The 24,225-nt window shown below is 42.9% G+C and overlaps 1 protein-coding gene and 1 long non-coding RNA gene across 11 annotated transcripts in view; one reads left to right on the forward strand and one right to left on the reverse strand.

The window, feature by feature from the left end:
- LOC123798822 (uncharacterized) lies at positions 1–23,241 on the reverse strand. Of its 6 annotated transcripts, none has more exons than XR_015726648.1 (5): positions 22,826–23,241; positions 22,563–22,727; positions 15,138–15,214; positions 10,836–12,915; positions 1–10,154 (listed from the first exon to the last, which is right to left on the reverse strand). It is a non-coding gene; the product is annotated as an uncharacterized LOC123798822 (long non-coding RNA). The 6 variants fall into 6 exon arrangements; XR_015726646.1 differs by lacking the exon at positions 22,826–23,241 and having other exon boundaries at positions 10,836–10,970; positions 12,742–12,915; positions 22,563–22,645; XR_015726647.1 differs by lacking the exon at positions 22,826–23,241 and having other exon boundaries at positions 1–7,477; positions 8,158–10,154; positions 22,563–22,645.
- The window catches only part of ADAMTS9 (ADAM metallopeptidase with thrombospondin type 1 motif 9), a 156,714-nt gene that overhangs the window by 95,915 nt on the left and 36,574 nt on the right, over positions 1–24,225 (forward strand). For 2 of the 5 annotated variants that reach the window (XM_045807539.2, XM_045807541.2), the window contains 2 exons: positions 15,748–15,915; positions 22,580–22,753. The exons of 1 other annotated variant lie outside the window; for it this stretch is intronic. In XM_045807539.2, coding sequence (XP_045663495.2) covers positions 15,748–15,915; positions 22,580–22,753 — 342 coding nt within the window. The remainder of the gene's footprint in view (positions 1–15,747; positions 15,916–22,579; positions 22,754–24,225) is intronic. 2 more of the 5 variants (XM_087866877.1, XM_087866876.1) reach the window with 2 other exon arrangements.

Genomic DNA, 24,225 nt, shown 5'->3' on the forward strand with positions numbered 1-24,225 from the left:
TGTATTTTACTTCAAAGGAAGTGAAGAGTAGGTCTGGATTTATTTCAGGACTTTAAAAATTCTGACATATTTTAGGAAGCTGTTTTTAATCTCAGATTCATACTATCACATAATAATAAAAGTGAGGGGGCAGCCAGGGCTCAGCAAAAACAGAATCTTTCCCGGTTTTTCATTGGCTTATTTCCCATGACTTTGTCTTCTCCTTGTCCCCATCTCCCTTCCTCCCTTAGCCCCCTCCCGCCCATGCAGCTAAAATGAAAGACCCCTGGGAATGATGTGGGGTTTTTTTGCTCCCCTTTTCCCAGGGAAACCCAGACTTTCACTGCAAGCCTTGCCAGTAAATTCCAGTAAATACTTGGCTGTATGCAGACTCACCTTTTTTTTTTTTTTTTTTTTAATCTACTGCTACCCAGTAAAGCCCGGATTCCTTTGAAAACTAAGAGGTTTTTTTTTCTTTTTTTCAAAAATGTGTGTTGTTTATTTTCCTTGCATTTAATAAAAAGCGTTTAACCAACCAATTCACCTATTTCATTGCAATTTGAACTTTTTTGGTGAAATCATGATTTCCCTTTCGTCATAAAATGTGAAATATCCGGGAACCCCTTAGCGGTGGCAGGTGAGGGACATGATGTCAGGGAGGAAGTGCCGTCCAGAAGAGCATGTTTATTCATTGTCGTTGAGATCTTCATTGCTGTGTGTGGGGATTGGTTTCACATTGTACATGTCACGTTCTCTAGAGACCAGGACTTCCCAACCCTTTTAGTCTGAGACCTTCCTGGATTGATGTTCAGGCCCTTTACCACTTCTATCCACCAAAAAAAGCTCTCTGGCCCCATCTCTAACAAGTCAGTTAAAATCAATTCAGTTTTGAGAGCTTTTGGACTTTCTGAAAACCTTAGGATAATTCAGTGTTTTTCAGTTGGGGGTGATTTTTCCCCCCAGTGGACATTAAGCAATGTCTGGGGACAAATGTCACAAATAGGGTGGGAGCGCTCCTGAATTCTAACGGATGGAAGCCAGGGATGTGGGTAAGCATCCTACAATGCACAGCATAGCCCCTAACAACAAAGAATTATCTCACCCAAAATGTTAAAATAGTGCCAAGGTTGAGAAAGCCTGAAGAGACATCTGGTGAGGAGAGAGGGAGGACTCCTAATCAAAAGTCAAAGTTGAGGTCACAGTTACAAGCCCCGTGGAATGATACTGTTTAGCTATCAGAAAACAATTCTCTCTGGAGAGTTGAATTTCCCATTAAATATCATGTGGGATTCCAGGAAGCCATCAAGGTCAGTCGAAGATTTTCAAGGCTAAGCTGAAAGTATGAAATCTCAATGTTGTCTTACCGGACTGATTTTGTAAATCCACAAGCGGTGTCACTCACCCTTTTTCTGGAGGGGGGGAGGGAGGTCGTTATAAATGTGTACAAATGTGTCCAGTGTAATCTAGAGACCTTCTGCATGGCAAGTCAGCAGGAGTCACCAACTTTGGAAAGAGAGGCATCTATGAGAATGGGCATTTCTAAGAAAACAAGTGCTACTCCAACATGTTCATACATTTGGATTGTTCTGATAGCCCTGATAGGTCATATGTATTTGTTGCTTTTAGCTTTATGTTTCAAGCAATCCATGTTTCCCTCATCCGTGATAGAATTTGTGCATATGTAATGGTCCAGCTGGAGGAATTGGTGTCAGAGTTGAATATTTAGGTTTTTATTTTGGATACTTTTTAAAGGTAGGATGAATTCCTAGTTTGCATTTTATCTGGGAAGTGGCAGACTGTGTGTTTGATTGGAGACTAAGGCAGTGGTACAGAAAGTATTTCATGGGTTGTAAAGAGGTAGAATCAGGATATCCCAGTCTCAGCGCTGTTGACATTTGAGACCAGGTAATTCTTTGCTGGGGGGCTGGTCTCTGCCTTGTAAGAAGTTTAGCAGCAACCTTAACCTCTACCCACTGGATGCCAATAATATATCCCCTTGGTTTTAATAACCAAAAATGTCTTCAAACATTGCCACCTCCGCTGAGGGGTAACATCACCTCCTCCCTGTAGTTGTATGGATTTCCTACAGCAGAACTTTTCTTTCCATATTCTAATGGGCATTAGGTGGGTAGAATCTGCAGCATTTCCTTAATGTGTTTGATACCAAATTCCCATTTTCTTTTTAAGTCAGAGAAGTCTTCAAGATTATAAAATTGTTCCTTTCTCCTTTCTGGGAAGAACTGTTATGTTGTAGAGATCGCCAGGTTTTCACCATCTATTCTGTCAATTATTTCCCACTGGTTTTTTTAATCCTTAAGAGGAAGTCATATGTAGGCAATCAGTTTCTCCAGACATGTGGCATTAAATTGGCTTTTCAGTACATGAGCTTCGGAGAAGGAAAGTTTCTGAAGCGCTAGCTCTCCACACCTTCCCTTTTCCACTTTGCAAATCTTTCCTGCTTTAGCGGGAGGCAAATGCTATATATTTGCTGACTGCGACCTGCCGCGTGCACATACGTATATACCCTCAGGATAGCAGGCTCAGCTCTGACAAGAGTGGGTCAGAGAACATTTGAGATGATGCATCTCCTGGCCCTAGAATGAAAATCAATCTCAATACTTCTCTTTCCAAAAGGTCACTAACAATGGCCCCATAAACGCTAGCGGTGACTCCAAAGTTTTTGGACCAGAGAAACTCATCAGTAGAGGAAAAGCAAGCAAAATAACCCCAAGACACTGTCATCAACCTCAGAAGTTTTGTGGCAGGACCTAAGTGCTAATGAAATATTGGATTTGTCCCACAATGATTAAAGTTTGTTTTTTTTTTTTTTTTGATGGAAGACCACAGAAAATGTTATTAGAAGATAAGTACACTGGTGCCCAATTTAGAAGAGATGGTTCTCCGTAAGGCAAGAGAATGCCACCTTCCAGAATTAAATTTCCAGGACCTTAAATTTCCAATAGACTAACTGTGGACTAAAAACCACTTTAAAATTAGAAACTGATGTTTGCCTTTTACTTAATTATAACCTGAATTATAAACCTAATTATAATTATATAATTTGGCTGGAAGTTGAGAAATAATAGCAAAGACCCCCATTTGCTGAACATTTCAGTGAGCCAGCCCTCGGCCTGATGCTTTGTATGCATTATTGCCAATCCTCATAAAATTTTTGCAAAATCGACCTTGTTATGTCCATAGTACAGGTGGAAAACTGAGCTGTCAGAGGGCAAGTAAGTTTCCCAGTGGTCAGTAATTCTTGAAGCCAGACCTGACTGACTCCCAAGCTCCATACTTTCCCACTGTCTCTCTCGGTAGGGCTTTCAGAATTTCTAGAAATACTGATTTTGATTTGTGACACATGAAAGAAACAAGCTCTTGCCCAAGTGGAAACCAGTGTAGCTCTCCTCTGCTTTTTAAAAGCTACTGAAGCTGAGTCCTTAGTAACTGAGTGTTTTCCAAGGGTTTTCAGCCAGGTCCCCAGTTTTGTTTACTTTACTTATCAGAAGTGGGAGGGAGCTGAATATTTGCATTTTTAAACAGAACAATTTTAACAATTCATTTGGTTTTGAATAGTTTTCAAGGGAACTCAGAAATTAGGCTTGGTCACCCAGAATTCCCCAACCAGTGCTCTGAAAGGACCCGGCTTCCCCCCCACCCCATCATACAGCACCCTAGTATGAAGAGAATTGGTACATTTTTAAGGAAAAGTCTGCTGGACTAAGAAAACTAGATCTTTCTCTACCCAACCCGATCCTGAATACCTGAGTAACCATTACCCTAATAGAGAGCCTTGTGGTCACTAATTTTAGAGGGGACAGGAGGGTAGCAACGATTCATTTCTATCAATCACTCTACAGTTACAAAATCTCAGGCTTGATACTGGTTTTGCAGCCCTGGATATCCTATACTTTGAGAGCCTTTTCTTAAGCGAAACTTAAGAAAAAAAAAAAACCAGGATCAAACCGAGACACTGTTCTGGAGCAGCAGTGAGAATCTTCAGTTTTTTACTTTTTGATGTTTCCAGCCAGCATAGAGAGAGAAAATACCCAACCTATGTAGACCCCATTGGTGCCCATACATTTCTTTATAGTTTATTTTCAGTCCATATGTTTATATTTTTCTATCTGGGAAAAGTATCATTTTTTTAATAATAATTGTTTATTGTATTATGTTAGTCACCATACAGTACATCCCTAGATTTTGATGTAAAGTTCCATATATCATTCTAAGGTGACATCTTTGGGGAGGAGAAACAACATTACATGACTCAAGGTCACTCAGGGTATAGGATGGTCTCAATGGCTTAGAGCCAATTTTCAACAATAGTCTTGCCTTTGCAGGGCAGAGTAGTATTCTGAGTTCTCTGCTTCTGCCATTTGTTGTCAATTAGTCTTATATCCTCAGATAATCTTCCTTTTAGGTGTCCCCTGTGCAGTATTTAGTTCTGTAATTATGAATTAAACATTTAACCTCAAGAGTACTTAGCCAGTTTTGGACTGAACAGACACAGGAAATAGGACAGAATGATAGTTATTTCTTTGGTCCCTACAATGAACTGAGCGTTGTGCAGGATGCTTGCTTAACCCTTAAACATTCTTGTGAGACAGGTGGCTCTAGGTTCTTTGAGATGCTGTTCATTCACTCATTCATGTATTCACTTGCGTATTCCGAATTTGAATGTTTTCTGTAAGCCAGTCACTACTCTAGCCATTGGGGATACGGCAGTGAACAGAACAGACAAAAATTCTTAGAGAAGAGGGATAAAAAAATAACATGGAAGAGGGGATGGGAACCGTACATCTAAGGAAGTCAGGTAGGTCTCCATTAAGAAGGTGACGTTTGAACAGAGATATAGGAAAGTACAAAAGCAAGCCACATTGGATATCTAGAAGAAGAGTATTCCGGGTTAAGACCCAGAGACAGGAGTATGCCAGGCATATCTTAGCAATAGCAAGGAGGCCAGCATGGCTGAATTAGAGGGGGTGGATGGTAGGATATGAAATTAGAAGTGAAACTGAGGGAAAGGAATATGGGGGTAAATCATGGGATAGGAAAGGAAGGGTTAGGCTGTTGGAAGGATTTTTGCTTTCACTCAATGAGGTAGGAAGCTATTGTGGGGAGGGAAGTTGAGTAGGAACATGAATTTGTTTTAAAAGACTGACTCTGGCTTCTGAATTTGGAGGAAGCTATGGGAGGCACAAAGGTAGAAACAGGGAGACCATTAGGAAAACCATTGCAGTGAGTCAGATGGAAGAAGACCATGAGTGAATGGCTCAGATTTCACAGTGGAAGTGGTGAGAATTGGTGGGAATCCGATGTATTTTTAAAGAAGTACCTAAGAATTAGCTGAGAGTTTGGATATGGGGTATGAGAGAAAGAGAGGAGTTGCAATGACTCCAATTGTTGTGCACAGAATAAGCAGAAGGATGGAGTTTCCATTGACTGAAATGAAGAGGACTGGCTATAGGAAGGAGGGGCTTGTGGAAGAGGACCAGGGCTTATGCTTTGGACATGTTAAGTTTGAGATGCTTCTTCACCATCATTTCATGCCCTTGTTGAGCAGAATTGGAAAGAGACGTTTGCCACGGTTAAGCATTTTGCGTAGGATCACAAAAGAAGAGATACTACTGGTCAAACCCAGTCTGAATGATTCCAAAACCAAGTTTGTAACTACCACCCTCTTCTGCCCCAACCCTTGGGTTTCTGTTTGAGTAGATCTCAGAATAGTTCTGGAATAATTTAAATTCACACATCACCATCAACCTAATTTTTAGCCCTTTCTAATGCCAAGTGTTTCATGTTCTAGCCATTTACATTTTAGCTGCTTTTATTTCTTGTCTCATCCTTTCGTAATGGTATTTTGAACCATTTCTTTACTAAGTGGTAAGCAGAAAGGGAAGACAAGAAAAGCCACAAGGACAAACAGTGTCTGTTGACAGCAGCTTGGTCCTATCTGAACTCCCAGTAGAGCAATGCGAAGCTGGAGGATGAGCGTCTAATTCAATAATGGTTAAGATGACCCTTTTCCCTTCTGCTGAGATCTGTTTCTCTGGATACAGACTTAAATACGTATGCACATCTCAGTTTTTAAGTAGTATTCATATCCACCCAAAAGCAAATTAATTACATAAACTACCCCCCCCCAAAAAAAACTGTAAATTTTTCAGTATAAGATGTTTGACATGTTGGCATGTAAATATGTTGCTTTCACACCAAGCCAGTGGAGGAAGGTCCTGATACACAGAGAAAGCAAGACTGGGAGAGGCAATTACATGAACTTTGTCCTGGTGTCTTTTAAATGAATAAAGGCAGATAGACTAGTTCTTTGGGAAGAGGAAGAAGTTTAAGGGCTGGACGTTGGTTAGGTAGAGAACCCGCATGGATTGCTTTTCCATGGAAGCATTCCCAAAGGTGACTTAAGCTTCCCAGGTCTGTTCCTGGCCATCTGTGACACTAGCATAAGTCATGAGGGGGTGTCCCCAAACACGGTCATCTTCTGGCAGAATGACATCTCCAGGCAGCCTCTGTCATGGTCTGCCTTCAGAGTGCCAAGAAGTTCTGGTCACCTGTCCCTCAGCCATAGCTTTTCCACCAATTACTCACCTTTGCAACAGCTGGCACAAATATCTCACCCACTATACCCCTGTCTTCCAGACTGCCTTCATGAAAAATCCTGTGGCAAGCCCAGAGCGTGGGTCCTTGCACCATCGTCACCTCTTTCCTGAAAGATGCCAGTATCATTATTCTGCTGAAGTCAGGTTACAAAGAGTCAAAATAGTCAGTGTGCTTGGAAATGGGGGATCAGAGGGCACATTAGGGAATACAGGGCAGGGTGATGTACTATGCCTTGGATTCCTGGGGGGACCACAGGATGTGGCCGTGATAAAATTCACCCGGTGTTGGTTTTGCAGATTGTCTTGGTTTTTGGTTTTTGTCTTGATGGGGAGAAACATCGTAATACTTAAACATTCTTGCAGAACAAAAAGAACCTCAATTTGGGTTTCACAATTTGCATAGCTAATTCCATACGCTGTTCTATTTAATGTGAATATTCATGTCCCCTCCTCTCATATGAAGTTGTTACGTTATGAGGTAGGGAGGGGGCAGCTGGAGAGCCCCGTGCCTCATCATTCTTGGGAGGAATGGGAGGTGGAGGGCACGAGCCCTTCCTACCGTGTCCTCATATTGGTGTGGCCCTGCCATCCCCTGAGTGAGGCATAGGCAGGGCCACCTACGTGGCTATCATATTGACAGCAGCCTTTAAGCATGCTCCAAGCTCTGACATGTGAATCTTAGTGCCTTTTCTCCCACAGTCTTAGACCTTTGTAGTATTGCAAAGGCTGTCGGTGTTGGGGGCGACGGGGATAGAAGGGTGGCCTAATGCCCCATCCGGCTGGGATGACCGTGACTCCTGCATCTGCTTTCTTCCCTGGTGTTCCCTGCCAATCTCCTGCTTTCTCAGCTCCTTTTCATGGTAATAAGTGCCATGGTGGTCCTGGAAGTAAACAGCCATCAGGCAGACCTGTCAACATTGGCTTTACGCCCTGAAGTCACAGCCCTTGTTTCCTGCCAGAGCCCTCTGTCCTGCCCCAGTCCTTCTGGTTCCCCAGTGCCCCCCATCTGGAGCCATTCTTGTGTTGTGAGAAGCCCTCACTGCGCTCACACCCAGGAGGTCACAAAGGAGTGTGACTACTGTCATGGCACAGCTGAGCAGAGCAGGGAAGGGAGGGCCTGGCTGTTCAGTAATGGTGGTCACTGGTGTGGAGGCTGTGTTTCAGGACATTGAAGGAATAACCTCACAAGAAGCAAACGAGAAACATAAGTAGTTCTTGAGATAATACGTGTGAGCAGGAAACAGTGGAGTAGAAAAAAGACATAGCATTCAGATGTGGGGTCTTTCTTTTTCTTACTCGCCTTCCTGTCTTCTGTGGCCAGGGAGACTGTATTAATAAGGAATAGTTGAAAAGAGTGAAAAGGGTACTACAGAAGAGGAGGAATCTTCAACATTTATGTCTGCTCTGTGGATTGTTCTATGACCTTTAGAGAGGAAACCCCTTCACCCGTTCGCACAAGTGAGATTTTGCCAAAGTCCCTCCTTCACTCAGCAAATGTCTGTGTGAGAATGCTAATCTCAGGGACTCCATCAGTTAACATAGATTAAAAAAAAAAAAATACCTTTCTATCCACATGTTGGGAGATGTTTTGAAAGACTCCACTGAATAGAAGTAGTAGTGGTGGCGACAGTGAACGTGTATTTTTACATCGTTCGTTCAGAACACCAAGAGCTCTGGCTGTATCCAGTGTCCCACTTAACTGTGGCACAAGTCTGTTAAGTGTAGACAGTGCTGTGGTCCCTGTTTTACAGAGAACAAATCTGAGCTGAGAAACATGAAGTCATTTGCCCCCGATGGCACCAAAGTAAAACGGCAGACAGCGTGTCAGCCTAGGACTGAGTCCGTAACGTGCGCCTTGAAATGCTGTGTTTTAGAGGAAGGTGAAGACAAGCAGGGACCTTTGTTTCCTGTGCTGGCACTCACGCCTGCCCACCTCTTGGAATTTGTTCCTCGCTGGCATCTGGTACAGGAGGTTGTTACATTCACTCTTGTTCATATGCGTGTCTGCCATCCGTCAGGGCCAGAGGTGGTAGAATCGATGCCTGCCTTGCTAGTCCCTGTTGATCATGCTAGTCCTTTGTGAGCATGACTGACTTGGGAAGAATCGGGATGACTGGTTAGCCGTGGTTCCTGAGCAACGCAAAGAACACCAGTACTTGGCCACAAGTCCCCAGGGGGATACTGTTCTGTGCTGGGTACAGGTACTCAGCGTCCTAACCCGGCATTTACTCCTTCCTTGCTGTGTGACCAGGAGGACGCCATGTCTCCTATTCTTTAGTGTTGAATTTATAAGGTAAATAGATGGACTGAACCATCTTGGAGATGCCTTGTAGCTCACACATTTGAGAGATTAGTCCCCGGAGAATTGGCAGGCCCAAATCGACAACCCGCAGCCTTCCATTCATGACCATGCAAAGAGCCATTCACCAGTGAGCAGAAGCTGTCATTCACCATGTGGCATCAGGCAGGCCCCATAGGGTGAAGAAACCCTGAAAAGTGGCCAGGAGAAAATTAGGGTGTGGCCTCAGCCAAAGGGAAATCCGGCCCTTTATTTATGTGATTGTACATTTGTGCTCTAAGTGTCTTAAAGATGCTGTGAAGAAAGGAAATAAAGTCAGAAAGACTAACATTGTGTAGGTACTATCTTCCGGAGCGACTGAGAAATCAGAGGCTTCTAGAATAGTCTCAAGAGACATTTCCTTGAGGTCTTTGCTTTTTGTTGTTGCCTTGGTTGAGCCGAGGTGAACAGCTTGTTTTCTTAACCAAGGCCTTTCTTCAGTATAGCTTAAGGAAGAAAGTGCTGTTTCTGGAGCCGAGGATGTGCGGTATTTGGAGACTAACTCTGTTGCTTCCTGGCTCTGGGACCCTGGGCAAGTAACATCACGTCTTTGGTTCTCCTTGTCTGGAAAAAGGAATCCTAATAGTATCTAAGTCGCAAGGTTGCTGTTGGGATTAAATGACAGAAGCCAGTGTCCTTCCGCTTAGTTTTCTATTCACCATAAGGGTTCAATAGAACGTAGCTGGTGTGATTTCCAGTAGTTCTGTTCCAACTGAAAGAGGGGTCCTGGGGTGGCCTTTTTGAATCTAAATACCTTGTGCCAAATCCGTTGAGTATTCCCACTGTGGGTCAGATTCCACGTGGTTCTTTCTTTGTGACATTTAGGGAAAACATGACGTTTGGTTTCTAGCACACTTCTGTGACCGCTACGGATTTCATGTGTTCATTCCATCCTGTAATTATTTGCTGGCTGCCTCCAGTGTGGACGGCAACACAGAAACACGTGTGGGTGGCAGCTACTGTCTTTTTCCTGTGTGGCAAGCCCACGTGCTTTCGCAGACCCCACGCTGAGCCGCGTTGGTACTCTGACCCCTCAGTCCATATCCGCGTGCCGTCATTCTGGCTTGGGTGGGCGTGTGTGCGGGCTGCTTGTGCCTCCTGATCGTGTGCCGCTCCTGCACGCCCACTTCATTCATCACCGTAATTGGCAAAGGCAGTCCTGCACCTTGGCTGCAAGCCTCGCGTCCTTGCTGACAGCCTGCTTTTCAGGCGAGGCGTGACTTTATGTTTTGTTAAACAAAGCAAAATGAGAATGGAATCAGAAAGAGCTGTTGTTAGTAAAAGATTCAACCAAACATTTTTTAAATGAAGGGCGTGGGATGTGACTTTCATATTTTATGGGATCGCAAGGGCAAGGCAACTAAGGATTAGTACAGTGCCCTCTCTCAAAACTGAAATCTGCTCACTGGCCTCAGAGTGATGGTAAGCTACCCGCTTGTCAAAAATCCTTCCGTCAATAGAATCTTGACTTAATTTGGTAATGGCTTGCAGCGTGTGTCCTTCCTCTTGGCCTTTCACTTCTTCCTTATGTCTAACCTGCTGGCAGGCAGTCCTGTGGTTGGAAATATGGACTAGTTGACCAGCATCCTCCATCACACATGGCACATAAACGGAATTTCATGTGTCCTAGGTCCCTTGGAGCTGGAAATCACCTAGATATACAGAACAGGGCCAGACATTCTGCTCGGGCTGTTCTCCTGGACCATCCGTTAACCCCTATGTAGTGAGCATCTGCTATAACTGGGCAGCTCCGATCTATACCCTGGCCCCTCTGTTGCTTCCTCTAAGCCCCAGCATCACCCAGCCCCATCGAGAAGCTTCCATCTGGCCAAATTCTGTGTGCGTCCCTGACTGCCACCCTCCCCTTCTTATTCCTTCTTAGTTCCTTATGGTGTCCTTACCATGTACTCTTCCATCTTCATACGGATGTCCGGGTTCGCAGTTGCCTTGGCAACTCAGGAGTCTCATTCTTTCTAGGTCCTCAGCCCTTCTTATCCAAGCAGACGCACTGGGGTGGTTTGCTGGCTTCTTGATGTCTGAGAGACCACGGACCACCGTATTAGTGAAAGGACCGATGCAGGGCATCCCTGATGCCAGGGGCAGCACACCGGACCCCGAGGTTCACCATAACTAGAGCTACCCCTCAAGAGAGAGCCCTCGGTAGAGATTACGAGCAGGCTGCCCGTGCCTTGAGTGTCATTTCCACCAGATGAGTTGAAATGTGAGGATTTCAAACTCTTAGACCTTAGTTAGTGGAAAGTGTTAGGGCAGCAGCTGAACAAAGCTTCACATTAAACATCCCCTGTGAATGGCCTCACAGAAACAAAAGCCCCAAAGGGCAGGCATTTGGGATACTGACCTTGATGTTTCTAAGTACCAAGCAGAGATTACACCACATTGTTTGGGAGTGTCGTGCAAAGCTGGGGGAAAAGTGTTCTCTTAAGCAGGCTGGGTTGTTTCTCCAAAGGAACAAACATCACAGTCCAATGGGCAGCTTTGAGGCTATTTTGGCTGCACATTTAAGAACTTAAACATTCCACCTTCCAAGAACCCTCAGATATGTAGCCAGTAAACAGCACACACTAGGTGAGGCACCGAATTTAACTATCATATCTTAGTGACACACATCGATGCAAAAGTCAGTGCCCGGAAAAAGCTGGAAATGATCAGATGGAAATTTCCCTCTGAATATAAGCACTGCAACCCGTGTTTATTTGATTATCAAAATGACAGCTTCTTTAGGAAACCATAATAGACCCACTAATGAACCTGTTAGATATGAAAATTTCCACAAGCAGCTGCTTCTCTTCATTGGTCAGTTAGAAAGCATGAAATGAAAAGTGGTTTTTATGATTAGTTACCTTGAGAATTTCCTTATCACTTTTAGATCTTAATTTTAGGCAAATAATATGGGTAGTGAGTCATGCTGAAGTATGGCGTTCTGTTTTTCCAAGTCGGTTCCATTCAAATCCCCAAATAAGAAAAAGGCCCAGAGGAATGGGTGGGATGCAGCTTCTCTAGATGTTGACCAGATGCTAAGGCATCAGATTTGGAAACTACTTCATTCGTTTTCATTTCACGGGCAAGAGATGTTGGTTACACCAGTAGTGCCCCTCAGATGAATTATTATCAGTGATGATGGTGATCATTCAACTGTTTTCCTTGTGCTTTTATTGTTCTCAACAGATATCTATCTGCTTGTGTTGGAATTATGGAGCGGAGAGGTATATAGTAAGCATTGTGGTTACTCCAGTTTGGAAACACCAGTTGTCTCCAATCCTAGTACCTATCTCTGTGGTTATTGGGATGATTCAATGAGATAATGCACATACAGTCTTAGAGCAGTGCCTGGCACATGAATGAATGTGAGAATGCTGTGCCTTTTCTAATTCTGCCTCTTTAGACTGCTGCCTCCTTTTAGACGGTCCCGCCGATGCCACGACAGATTACTGAATCATTATTTCCATCAACTCTTTTTTCCCCCTTCATATTAAAGGATAACTTGTTTGTGCTACTTATAGATTGAAATGACTATCACTTTGGGTAGATTTTCCGTAAGTTCACCCATGTTCGTCTGTTGACAGATATGCCTGTTTCTTCACCCTAATGAAGCACCTGTTTGTACCCATGAATCCATAGCTTTTGAGTTCAGTCTGTTTCCTAGAAGTAAATACATCCTTGACTCCCAGTGCTGTTTTCCCATCCCTATAAATGTCATCGCTCTCCCGTTGCCCATACTGCAAACCTGGTAGTCCTTCCTGAGTCTGCTTTCTCCCCTGCACCCCACAGCTGATCCACAATTCCCACCTCAAAAAAGTATGTCTTAGGGGCGCCTGGGTGGCACAGTTGTTGGGCGTCTGCCTTCGGCTCAGGGCATGGTCCCGGCATTCTGGGATCGAGCCCCATATCAGGCTCCTCTGCTGGAAGCCTGCTTCTTCCTCTCCCACTCCCCCTGCTTGTGTTCCCTATCTGGCTGGCTGGCTGTCAAATAAATAAATAAAAATTTTAACAACAACAGCAACAAAAAAGTATGTCTCAAATCCACCAACTTCCCCCACCCTAGCACTCTGCACCCGATTTCCAATTGCCATCACCAGGGCACCTGGGTGGCTCCGCCGGTTAAGCATCAGACTCTTGTTTTTGGCTCAGGTCATGATCTCAGGGTTGTAAGATCAAGCTTTATGTCAGGTTCTCCCCTGGGCATGGAGCCTGCTTAAAATTCTCTCTCTCCCTCTCCACCTGCCCCTCCCCCCTTCTCTTTTCCTCTAAAAAAAAAAAAGAAGAGGAAGAATCCCCATCACCTCTTGCCTGGACTAATGCAGTCCCTTCCTGAGCAGTTGTATCGTTTCCATTCATGCTGGATTCCCATCCGTTGTCCACTCAGTAATCAGGGTAGAATTTTTGAAGCAAACATCAGACCATATTTTGCCCTGATTTAAAACTCTATAGTGATTTTCCAAATCCAGATATATGATTATGACCTATGAGTTCTGCATGGTCTGGCCCTGAGGGAGGCCTCAGGAGGCCTCCTGCCACCACTGCAGGTTGTTTCCCCCAGAGCACTCACCTCCAGGACTAAGCGTGTGCTTATTTTTGTCAACACGTGGTTAATATTGGTCTCGCTCACTGGCCTGGAAGCTCCATGAGGGCGGGGCACAGTCAACTTTGCTTATCACTGCGTCCCCAGCCCTTTGCATATATTTTTGAAACTTAGTAGGCACTCAAGTGTTTGTTAAATGAACAGATGAGTTCATCCCAAATTCCAATCAAGCCCCTTTGTTGTCTGTCAAAGTAAAGTTTCTAAATATTAAAATTAGTTGCTAACAGTAGAGATTATTCTGTGTGCAAGTCATTAGACCATTGGTTTGTAGGAATATTTCTAAGAGCTTCATTTCATTTTTTTTTAAAGATTTTATTTACATATTTGAGAGAGAGAGAACGAGTGGGGAATAGGGGCAGTTGGAGAGGGAGAAGCAGACTCCTGGCTGAGCAGGAAGCCCGATGTGGGGCTCAATCCCAAGACCTCAGGATCATGACCTGAGCCAAAGACGGACGCTTAACCAGTGAGCCACCCAGGTGCCCCTAGGAGCTTCATTCTAAAAACCTTCCAGAATTATGTCCCAACGCTTTATATACATGAAAACACTATAAGTTGAAAGATGGTTCTTCTTGTTTTGGCGTGAATATTTAAATTGGTCTCCGTCCTTCTACACTGGGCACTCTATTAAGATTTCCAGGGGCGCCTGAGTAGCGCAGTCGGTTAAGCATCCGACTCTTGATTTCGGCTCAGGTTGTGATCTCAGGATCATGAGATCGAGCCTCACGTCAGGCTCTGTGCTCAGTGCAGAATCTGCTTAAGACTCTCTCTCCCACCTCCCCACTCCCTCTCTCACAAATAACTCTTAAAAAAAAAAAATTTCCAGAATGACAACTTCAAATCATAATATTCTCATAAGATGGAGCTCAAATGAAACCAGCAGTGTTTCCATTTCCTGAAGTAAAAAAATCAAAGCCCAACCTATTAACATATATATTGCAAAATCACCTACTAGCTGCTATTGACATGTCTGTAATGATTAGTGTTTATTAGAGGAAGGTGTCTGGCGCATTTATGAACGATAGAACTGTGAACATGCTTGGTAAGAGCAGCTGGATGACTATTCGGCTCCGTGTTTTACGGGGCGCTGTTTATCTATGAGGCATAAAAGGGCGCTTCGGTAATGTAAGTTAACAAAATCACAGAGTTAGTGAGGGAAATAAGAAATAGAGAATAGAAGGAAATGACACTTGAAATCTGTTTTCATTGCATTTTCACATTTTGTTCTTCATTCTTAAACTCATTTCCCTCTAAAAGTCAAGAACGTTATATTGGGAAATAATGTGTCTTGAAAACCTGAGCCAGCAAACTTATGATCCAAGTGGTAATGACTTCTGTAATCGCTAATGAGGCAAATGGACGTTGAATATCTCAGTGCACTCATTGGGGCCAGCCCCTTGCCTGTTCTACAAGAAGCCGTCATATCAAATTTTTGTCCTGACTCCATGGGCACTTTGATTCCTAAACCTTTCTGAGAAACCTAATCTGAAATCAAAGTCAAGTTTCTTAGATGTGGTCAGACAAGGTCACATTTAAAACAGTTCAGTGAACTTGCAGATCAAAGTTGAAAGGTAATGCCTCCCTCCCCAAATTGGCACAGACTTACCTGCTAGCTTACCTTTCAGTTTCTGACGTGGCTTTTTCACCTCCTTCCCAACGACTGAGAAAATGAGAGTTTATCCTCTGAAAAATGGTAGAAGAGTTCCTTTAAGTCATTTAATTAGGAAATTGGACACAGTTGTATTTTGGAAATGCACCTTTATCCAAATCAGTGAATCACAGGGCATTTTGTTGAAGAAATAATCTTGATCAGAGATTGCATAAAGTGAGATGTGCTACAGGAATCCTTACGAATTCATAGTAGGACTTAAAATCAGAATTTCACGGTAATTTCTGGTTTATTGGCTTTATTTTTGGCCTAAAGTGTCAGGAGTTGCCCACACTCTTGAGTGACCCAAAATACTAAGCAGGATTGCTGCTATAATGTTACAGATGTTTCCCCAGCCCACCCACCCCCACCCCCACCCCAATGCTACCTTCCTGCCATTGGGAACCTTGAGACATTACCTAAAATGGCTCTGGAAAGCGGGGGGATGGTGACTCATGTTAGATACGATCTTAACATCTCACAACTCAGGTTTTTATCAAACTCCATGTGATTTAAAAAAAAAAAAAAAAACCCACAACAACAACCTTGCCATTGCTTTATATTTCAGTGTTCTGTCTCTTGTGGTCGAGGGCATAAGCAACGAAATGTTTACTGCATGGCAAAGGATGGAAGCCATTTAGAAAGTGATTACTGTAAACACCTTGCTAAGCCAAATGGGCACAGGAAGTGCAGAGGAGGAAGATGTCCCAAATGGAAGGCTGGCGCCTGGAGTCAGGTGAGCAACGCTTCTCCTTACGACTGCTTCCTTCTTACCTTCCGCCGCGTGGCCGACACCGGCATGTTGGTCGTGTTTCTCGGCACAGTTGGGGTTTGGCAGAGGGGAGCTTGGGGACAACGGGGAAGGGAACACTCCTTATGTCAGCATGCTTCTTAGCTGGGAGACCTTGGGCCAGTGGATGCAGCCCTTGCATAACTCCTAAGGTTGGAGTCTAAGTAGTAGTGGACGTGGGTGTCAGACATCTAGCCCAGAGAAGCCCTTCAGTACTTCGTGGACGGCATTTTTTAGTGGCCTCCGCCACGTAAACAACCACTAGCTATCCTTGACTGCAGCACGCTGGACTCCGACCACTGGGCAGGAATTGGGTCTGGGTACAGATGCTTCAAGAAAGGGCTGTCAGTATGAAGTATTCGTGAATACCTCTCTGCTCGTTTGCTTCTGTACGACAGAGGTGGGGGACAGAAGAAGTGCTCTCGCAGTTTCTAGCTGTGCGACCCTGGGTGATCTGTTTCACCTCCCCGAGCCGACGTCATATAGCTCTTCTGAGGATTTAATGCAATAATGAATCCCGAGTACTTAGTTCAGAGGTCTTAAATCTAAGAGGCTCTCAGGAGAAATATTTTGTTTGGATGAATGTGATGTGTCTCTCGGATGGGGAAGGGGGTTAAGTTCCCAAGAAACCAGTTATAGTCAGATTCCACTAATTCCGAACATTTGGTAATCTAGACAGGAGCTGGGTGAGAGAGTTTCCCTGTTGTATTCAACAAGGAACTTTAGAAGCTTCTGTTTACCTATAAACAATTGATGTGTGAACCAAAGTCTCTCACATGTAAGCCTTGACGCTGATTTCTTCACTCTACGCTTGTCCATCTTCTCAGCTTGGTTGAAGGTGCTTGCTTAAAAATATTACGGTGCAGTTTGACGTAATCATTCCTGCTACTCTTCCTCTCGTTGATCGGCCTCTGTGAGCTTTTACTGACCTTGTGGTTCTCCTGTGCAGCAGAGAGCCATACCGATGTTCCCAAAAATCGATAGAAAAGTTGGTTCCAGGTTGGTGGGCTCTAGATTTGGTTCTTTCAGAGCCCGCATTTTGATTGCCTGGAGCCTCAGAGAAGCTTTGGATGGCTGTGTTAACATGGGGAGGAGTTGGGAATTCTCCATTTCGACCTGACAAATGGAAAATTCCTCTAGAAATGTGAGTTTGTCTTAAATGCCCTGAGCTGGCATCATTGTCCCACATGCCCCCCCACCCCGGCCACAGGCCACTTCATGGAAATATAAGACACGACCTGCTTCATTCCCTAGCAGAGTAGCCTCGTCTTTCACAAGGCCTCTCTCATAATGTTCACGTGTGTTTTTGTTTCTTTTTTAATTCGACAATCAAAGTATCAGTGGCCAACCACAGTGAGTTCCTCCTCTGGCTTCACTAAGGGATTAGATTTCAAGGCAGTGTTTCATACTGGTCATCCTTAATGGTTTGTCTAAGTGACTGCTGTCTTCTGTAACTTCCAGCCCTTTTATTTGGGGAGCTATTCAATTCATGTATAAGCCTGCAGCTAACATTATTGAAGATACTGCACTAATTAGCTTGTCCTCTTGTAGACTTTCATGCTCTGTTGCTTTTCTTTATGTTCCTTGGCCTCTACTTATCTATTTGCATCATGCCCTGAATATTAAGTTTGGAGCATGGAAATGATGCTCATTTTATAGGCCAATTTATTCAATATAGAGACGATAAAAAGAATCTTTCGCTTTTTATTGGTAAACACAGTGTGAGTTTTAGTCTAGTAGTCTGTGATCTTGTTGGGAAGTCTAAAATTGCTTACAAAGCTGGGATGATTAGGTTTGAACCCTGGGGTTTGTTTTTTGTTTTTTGTTTTTTTTAACATAAGGTAATAGGATTATCAGAATGCCTCCCTAGAAAAGGCTGCACCTGTTCAAAATGATTGCTTAATAAAACAGTCTAGTCACCTTTGTAGAAAATGCAAGTAAACAGAGTTATGTAATGGTCTGTGGCCAGCTTTGTAATGCCATGATTTGATTTGTAGAAATGAATTATAAAGGCAGGCAAGACAAGGTGCTGCACGGGCAAAATCTGATTTATGCGATGTAGAAGTATGCCTGAAAATAATCAGATGCAGTGTTAATGGAGAAAGATGGTCTGCATGGTTAAAGATTATTGGCTTACTAATGATCCATTGGTAAACAGAAATACCCCTAAGGCAGTGATATTGAAGCAAGAGTAATGATTATCCATTTGCAACAATGTTTAGAAGATTTTATATCTATCGGGCCCTTCTGTTTTCTGCTGGAACTATATTCTAGCCATCTCCTGTTTGAGGTGGGAAGAAGAATTAGTGCCATTTCTCATCATGTCAGAATGTCTGAGGATAATAGCACGTATAGAATATTGGGCTGTGTTGATCTTCATGTCTCGCCCTTGAAATTGGTGCTTTGAGATTCAAAGTAGAATCTACATTTTTTGCAAATCTTGAATTTGTCAGGGAAATTTTCCCAATAAAAGGAAAGCTTATATTGGAAAACATCCTCACTAAAATTTTAAAGCAGTTTTTTGGAAGTTCACATTCAATTTGTTTAGATGCTTTTGATCAAGAGATAAGGGGTGCCCATGAAATTTTAAGACAAAAATCGGCATCAGATTCTTGATTCAGTTTGATAAATGTGAAGGCTCTGTAGTCCCATGATACAGAACCATTCCAGAGTAAAAATTGTTTAATCCGTTCCCATAGAAAGATTTTTTAAAAAATGAAGGTCAGAAATAAAAAGAGTAAATGATCAGATTAGAATAAAAGTAACACTTCATCCTCACTTGTCAATCATGAATTCACTCGGTCAGTTCATTTCTCCGTCCTGAGCTGCATGTCTTTCTCACCCTTGAACCCCTCTGTGCTCAGAATGGGTCTAACAACCAATGGAATGCCATGATTTAATTAAAATAGCCCTTTTTTTCTTAGTGATACGAAACATAATGCTCCGTCTTGCCGTCATTGGAGGGAAATAATTAAATTTTAAAAGCTCTTCACTGCTAATGCTAAATCGCATGATGAATCCACCAGCCATTTTTGGTTAGAACTTTTGTAATTACGGCTGGGGTGTGGTGTCTGATTCTGAAGTATTCTGCTCGTGTTTAATGCAGAAACATGGCAAATGTGTAGCTTGTGTCCTTTGAGAAATCAAGGACACCATATGCACATAGTCAGTGATGAGAAAGAGAGTCGCTTGAGTGCTTCGTGCTCTCCGTTATTTCGTTTGTACTTGAACTGTAAGCATTGATGTTGACATGTTTGAATACAGGCGTCTCACCCACACTCTTGCTGACGTAGTATAAAAGACTGCACCCAATTAGTACCATATTTTAAAACTGGAAGCCCACTTCTAAACCAGAGTAGCCATGGCACGTTGCCTAGGGCAGAATTCACTTTGACTGCTTTATGTTTTTGTGTTTGCTGGAGTTGATTATCCCTGTTCTTTGCCATCTTTGTGCAGGATCTCTCTGAAAGGTTTATTAGGAAGTAGAAAAGATACATTCTATCAAATGCTTAGGATACAGCTCAGCTCTCAACTAGGGGTGATTTTATACTCTTGGGACATTTGGCAATGTCTAGAGACAATGTTGGTTGTCATAAGTTGGTGGAGGAGGGAGATATGACTGGCATTAAATGGGTAGAGTCCAGGGATGCTGCTGAACTTCCTATGATGGATAGAGGACAGCTCCAAGCAATAAAGGATTATTAGGTTGAGAACCCTAGTACAGTCTGGCACATAGTAAGTGCTTAGTAAAAGGTTGCTATTATTATTGGGACTGTTATCATTTATTAAAGTTGGTTCATTTGGTTATTTTTCAAGCTAGTCCCTCCTCTAAATAACATCACCGCCATAATTTCAGAAATAATACTGGAAAAAAGTATGTAAAATACTTTCCAGTTTTCAGGTATTTATTATAATTCCCCACACATTGAAAGTTGCAGAGATTCTTTTTATCCGTGGAAATAAGTGTCGAGGTCCCCCTGTAAGTTGGGGAGTTCTGCATGTTAGCATTGCACAGTAGGGAGGACAGAGAGATGAAACATAGCTCCCAGCTCAGTAGTTCGGAACTATAAACATCTCCTTTCAAACCTGCACATTCCATGCTGGAATGAGGGCAGGGGGAAACACATTAATAGAGACTGCTCAACCTTTTTCCCCTGCACACTAACTAGAAGATGTACTGAATAGAACAAGAAGCATTAAGCACACACACGCGCACACACCACCACCCTCACCACCTCCAGGGTCATGCAGAGGTCTTTCGGATGCTGTTTTATTCATGGGCTTTCTATACAAATCTCTCAGAATTCGCCAAGCAAGCAGGGCTGGCTCTGTATGCAAATCGTTGCCTCCCTTGAGACAGCACAAGAAGAAAGTTGAACGCAGAGAACTAACTCTGAGGCAGCATATTTCATTTTGAACGAAGATGACCATGGGAGGGGGGTGTTCAGAAAGGCAAAGCTCAGACCTTACATGCATTTAAGTCATGGCAGAACTTCCTTTCTTTTCAAGCTGGCTTTGACATTATAAAAACCAGAAGCCACCATGGCATATTCCACCACTGAACCTTCCCGTGTCTTTATTTGCCTTTTGAGAGATTGTTGAACACTGGAGGAAGTGATTTTTGGTTACTGTTGGATGCTTATGGCTCTTAATACCTTGCCTTTGTTGAACCATAAGTAATTTGCTCAATAACAATAGCATCAAAAAGAGGTTTCATTTACTCAGAGCTTGAACAGTACACACTCCAAAAGTCTTTAACGTTTGTTCCTTTTTCTTTAGGTTATTAAAACATTGTGAGATTTTGGATTTATATCAGCCCTATGCCATGCTCGGATTTGTTTACCTAATTATTCTTAGTCTTTCTTTGCCTTTCCATTTTGATACACTGTTCTAGGTTTGTGCAGAGACATTCATATATATAAAACCCTTTGGCTGTTTGAATTTGGGATCAGATAGGTAGGTAGATAGATATAATCCCAAATTCAAATAGCCAAAGGGTTTTTTAGTTGTCAGTGTTTGTTGTCAATGATGATGATGTCAGAACCTTTCTGTCATTCACACAGTGATTCCCCCCAGTTATAGTTCATTCATTTCCAGGGTAATCAATGGGAAATATTATACGTGTAGCTCCCATGAGCATTAAATGGTCATTCTCTGTAGACAAGGCCATCACTTGTCTTCAGGAACCCTCCCATTCCACCCAGGACATAATGACTTTAAAAGTCTGGTTTCTTCTGGGTCATAAACTCATTCAATCCAATTAATACAATTAAACCCCAACAATAGTAGCTATGTTGCCTCAAAATATTTCCTTCTCTTCAGCTAGCTTTGATGTGAACGTTCGGGCTCCTGCGTGGCATAGATTCCTCTGAAATGATATGATTTCCTGAGCTGCCCTCTAAATAGTATCAACTCTTTTCTTAAAATCTGAAATGAAAATAAAATTAATATTCAGCAGATCCATTGGGTGTGCTTCTCGCTGGTAAATTCCCATTAACCTCAGAGCAAGATGAATCCTGCGGCAGGTTAATTGGACAAGAATACTTTTCTAATTGAAAAGATCGTGATTCTCTTCTTTAAGTCTTCCTCTCAGAAATATGGCTGTAATGTATGTTAAACTTGTTTTCTCAATGCCAGACAAATTAATGGAGGCCGAGCTATTGCAAAAACTTGGTAACAATTTTAAATGGCTCAAGTAATAATATGCTGTTCTTTCCAAGCAATGTTGCCTGTAGTTTCTAACTGTCAAAACCTTAATAAAGACAATAATTCTTGGCCTGCCCATAAGTGAGATTATGAAACCCAGCAATGAGGAAACCATTAAAAAATTAATTTAAAGGAAAGTGAATTGCAGACTTAATATGGTGCTTTGCAACTTGGTCAACAAAATGTTTCAGCCTGATTAACAGTATTTTTCAAGGGCTGGAAACATGACGCCCGCCCGCGGAAATGGTTTTTCCTTGTCAGCTTTTACTTCCCATATATTCATCTGAGGTTGTAAATAGGCTCTAATACTTCTGTGAATTCAGTAGTTAAAAAAAAATTTTTTTCCTCTGTCTCCAGGAATAGGAGCAAGGAAAGGAAGAGAGGGAGAAAATAATTCTACTTATAAGGCCCTAAAATCTTCCGTGATTTACTCTCCTTGGGTTATACTTTTAATCTGCCCCGAAGTTCCTGTACAACAGCACTGTGTCTCCAATTTTCAAGAACTTCCAGTCCTTTGGGATAGAAATCATTTGGGGTTTTCATTTCACATGGCAGCACTATTTATTTCTAGGTTGTATTAAATGTTTCATAATGATCTTTCACAGCCTCATTCAATCTCCGAGGGTTTGGGTAACTTTAGAGATTCCCTAAGACTCAAATACGTCTCTCACTCACCAGCCTTGAAAGGCAGTTAAGTTTGCAAATTTAAGACATTATCTTGGGTCCCTTTCATTGGAAATTAGAAAGCTTTGTAATAGTGGTGAAAGTCATCAGATTAGGTGCATTCCCCATGCCTGTGACCCTCTCCACCCCTGCCACACACACACACACACACACACACACACACACACACCCTCCCCACCAAATGACTCAAAGCTCCCACTTACACGGTCTTTCTTCTTAGTGCTCTGTGTCCTGTGGCCAAGGCACACGGCGGCGAAGTGTGGGCTGTCAGATGGGAGCACACAAAATAGCCAGAGAGTCCGAGTGCAACCCGTACACCAGACCGGAGTCGGAGCGCGTCTGCCAAGCCCCACCGTGTCCTCTCTATGCTTGGAGGGCAGAGGAATGGCAAGAAGTAAGTAGAGCCATGAAGTGGGCACCTGCCAGGCATTTCGCTCAATCCCCTTGCAATCATCACATCCATTACCCTGAAATGACTTCAAGCACGGTGACAAGGCTGGCTCTTTCCCAGAAGGTTTGCAGTCAGACGGCGAGCAATTCGCTCCGACCAGGGTGGGAGAGCTCCTCCTTTTTATGCAGTTCCTACGTCTGTGTTCTTGAATGTTCCAAGTCGGGCTGCCTCCAGAAAAGCTGTATCAGGCCTTGGGCCAAATGTATACAGCTATCTTGCACGAAAGGAGGGGGAGATAGAAAACATACTTTCGATATGTATATCCCAACTTGGTCATTCTGTATTAGTTCCAACGGCCACAAGGCAGACTCGAGTTAGGACCTGCTCTGTGTGTGTCTCCTTTCCTGACTTTGGCTGTCGAGTCAAAGACAGGCACGCTTGTGAAGCCCTGATTAATTAGTGAAGCATTTCCAATGTTTAAAAAAAAAATGATAGAATCTGAAAAACAGCTCAGTTGATGCAGAAATAGATAGACTTGTTTTTCTCCCTCCCCAAGTTAATGTTTAGTTAAAGAAAACTCTGCGTGTCCCTGGAGAAAAGTCTGGCTAGAGAAGGTAAGACTTTAGGAGGAGGGAATCTCTAGTTCCAGAACGGAATACATTGTAGAAAAGGGAGAAAGAGTATAAGAAAGCACAGCTGCGTCCACTGACATTGGAATGAACTAAAAAGTACATGCTGTCAAGGGCTTGGAGATACGAATAATAAGACAGGAATTTCCCACCAGGAATGGATTTTAGAACAGGGAGAAACAGTGCCTGGCACAGCGCACAGCACTTTATATGCATCCCCTCGCGTATTCATCTTTTGAAGCACTAGGCAAAGTGGGTGTCACTATTATCATCCCATTTCGCGGTCAGGGAAACTGAGTTCTGAGAGCCAATGTCATTTGTCCCAGTGTCACATACCCAGCAAGTAAAAGGAGCAAGACTTGATCCTAAATGTAAACCATCCCGAGATACTACCACTGCATTTTTTTAAAAATATTTACACAAGTGCTCCTGGCAATACCACTTCATTTTTTCCCCAGGTGTATGGAGATATAATTGGCATATAATATATTGTATTTATTTTAGGTGAAAACATGATGATTTGTTATATGTATCTATTATAAAATAATTACCACAGAAAGTTAGTATTAATAATAACTGTTACAGTTAACTTCTGTTACCTCACAAAGTTACAATTTTTTTTTTCTGGTGATGAAAACTTTTAAGATCTACTCTCTTGGCAACTTTCAAATATATGATACACTGTTGTTAACTATAGTCACCCTGCTGTATATTAGATCCCCAGGACTTATTTCTTTTACAGCTGGAAGTTTGTACCTTTTGACCCCCTTCACCCAGTCAGCTCACCCCTACCCATCACCTCTGGCAGCCACCAATCTGTTCTCTGTATCTATAGATTTGCTTGTT

This window comes from Ursus americanus, chromosome 14 (assembly GCF_024610735.1).
Source record: "Ursus americanus isolate L20-20 chromosome 14, mUrsAme1.1.p, whole genome shotgun sequence".
NCBI classification, from domain to species: domain Eukaryota; kingdom Metazoa; phylum Chordata; class Mammalia; order Carnivora; family Ursidae; genus Ursus; species Ursus americanus.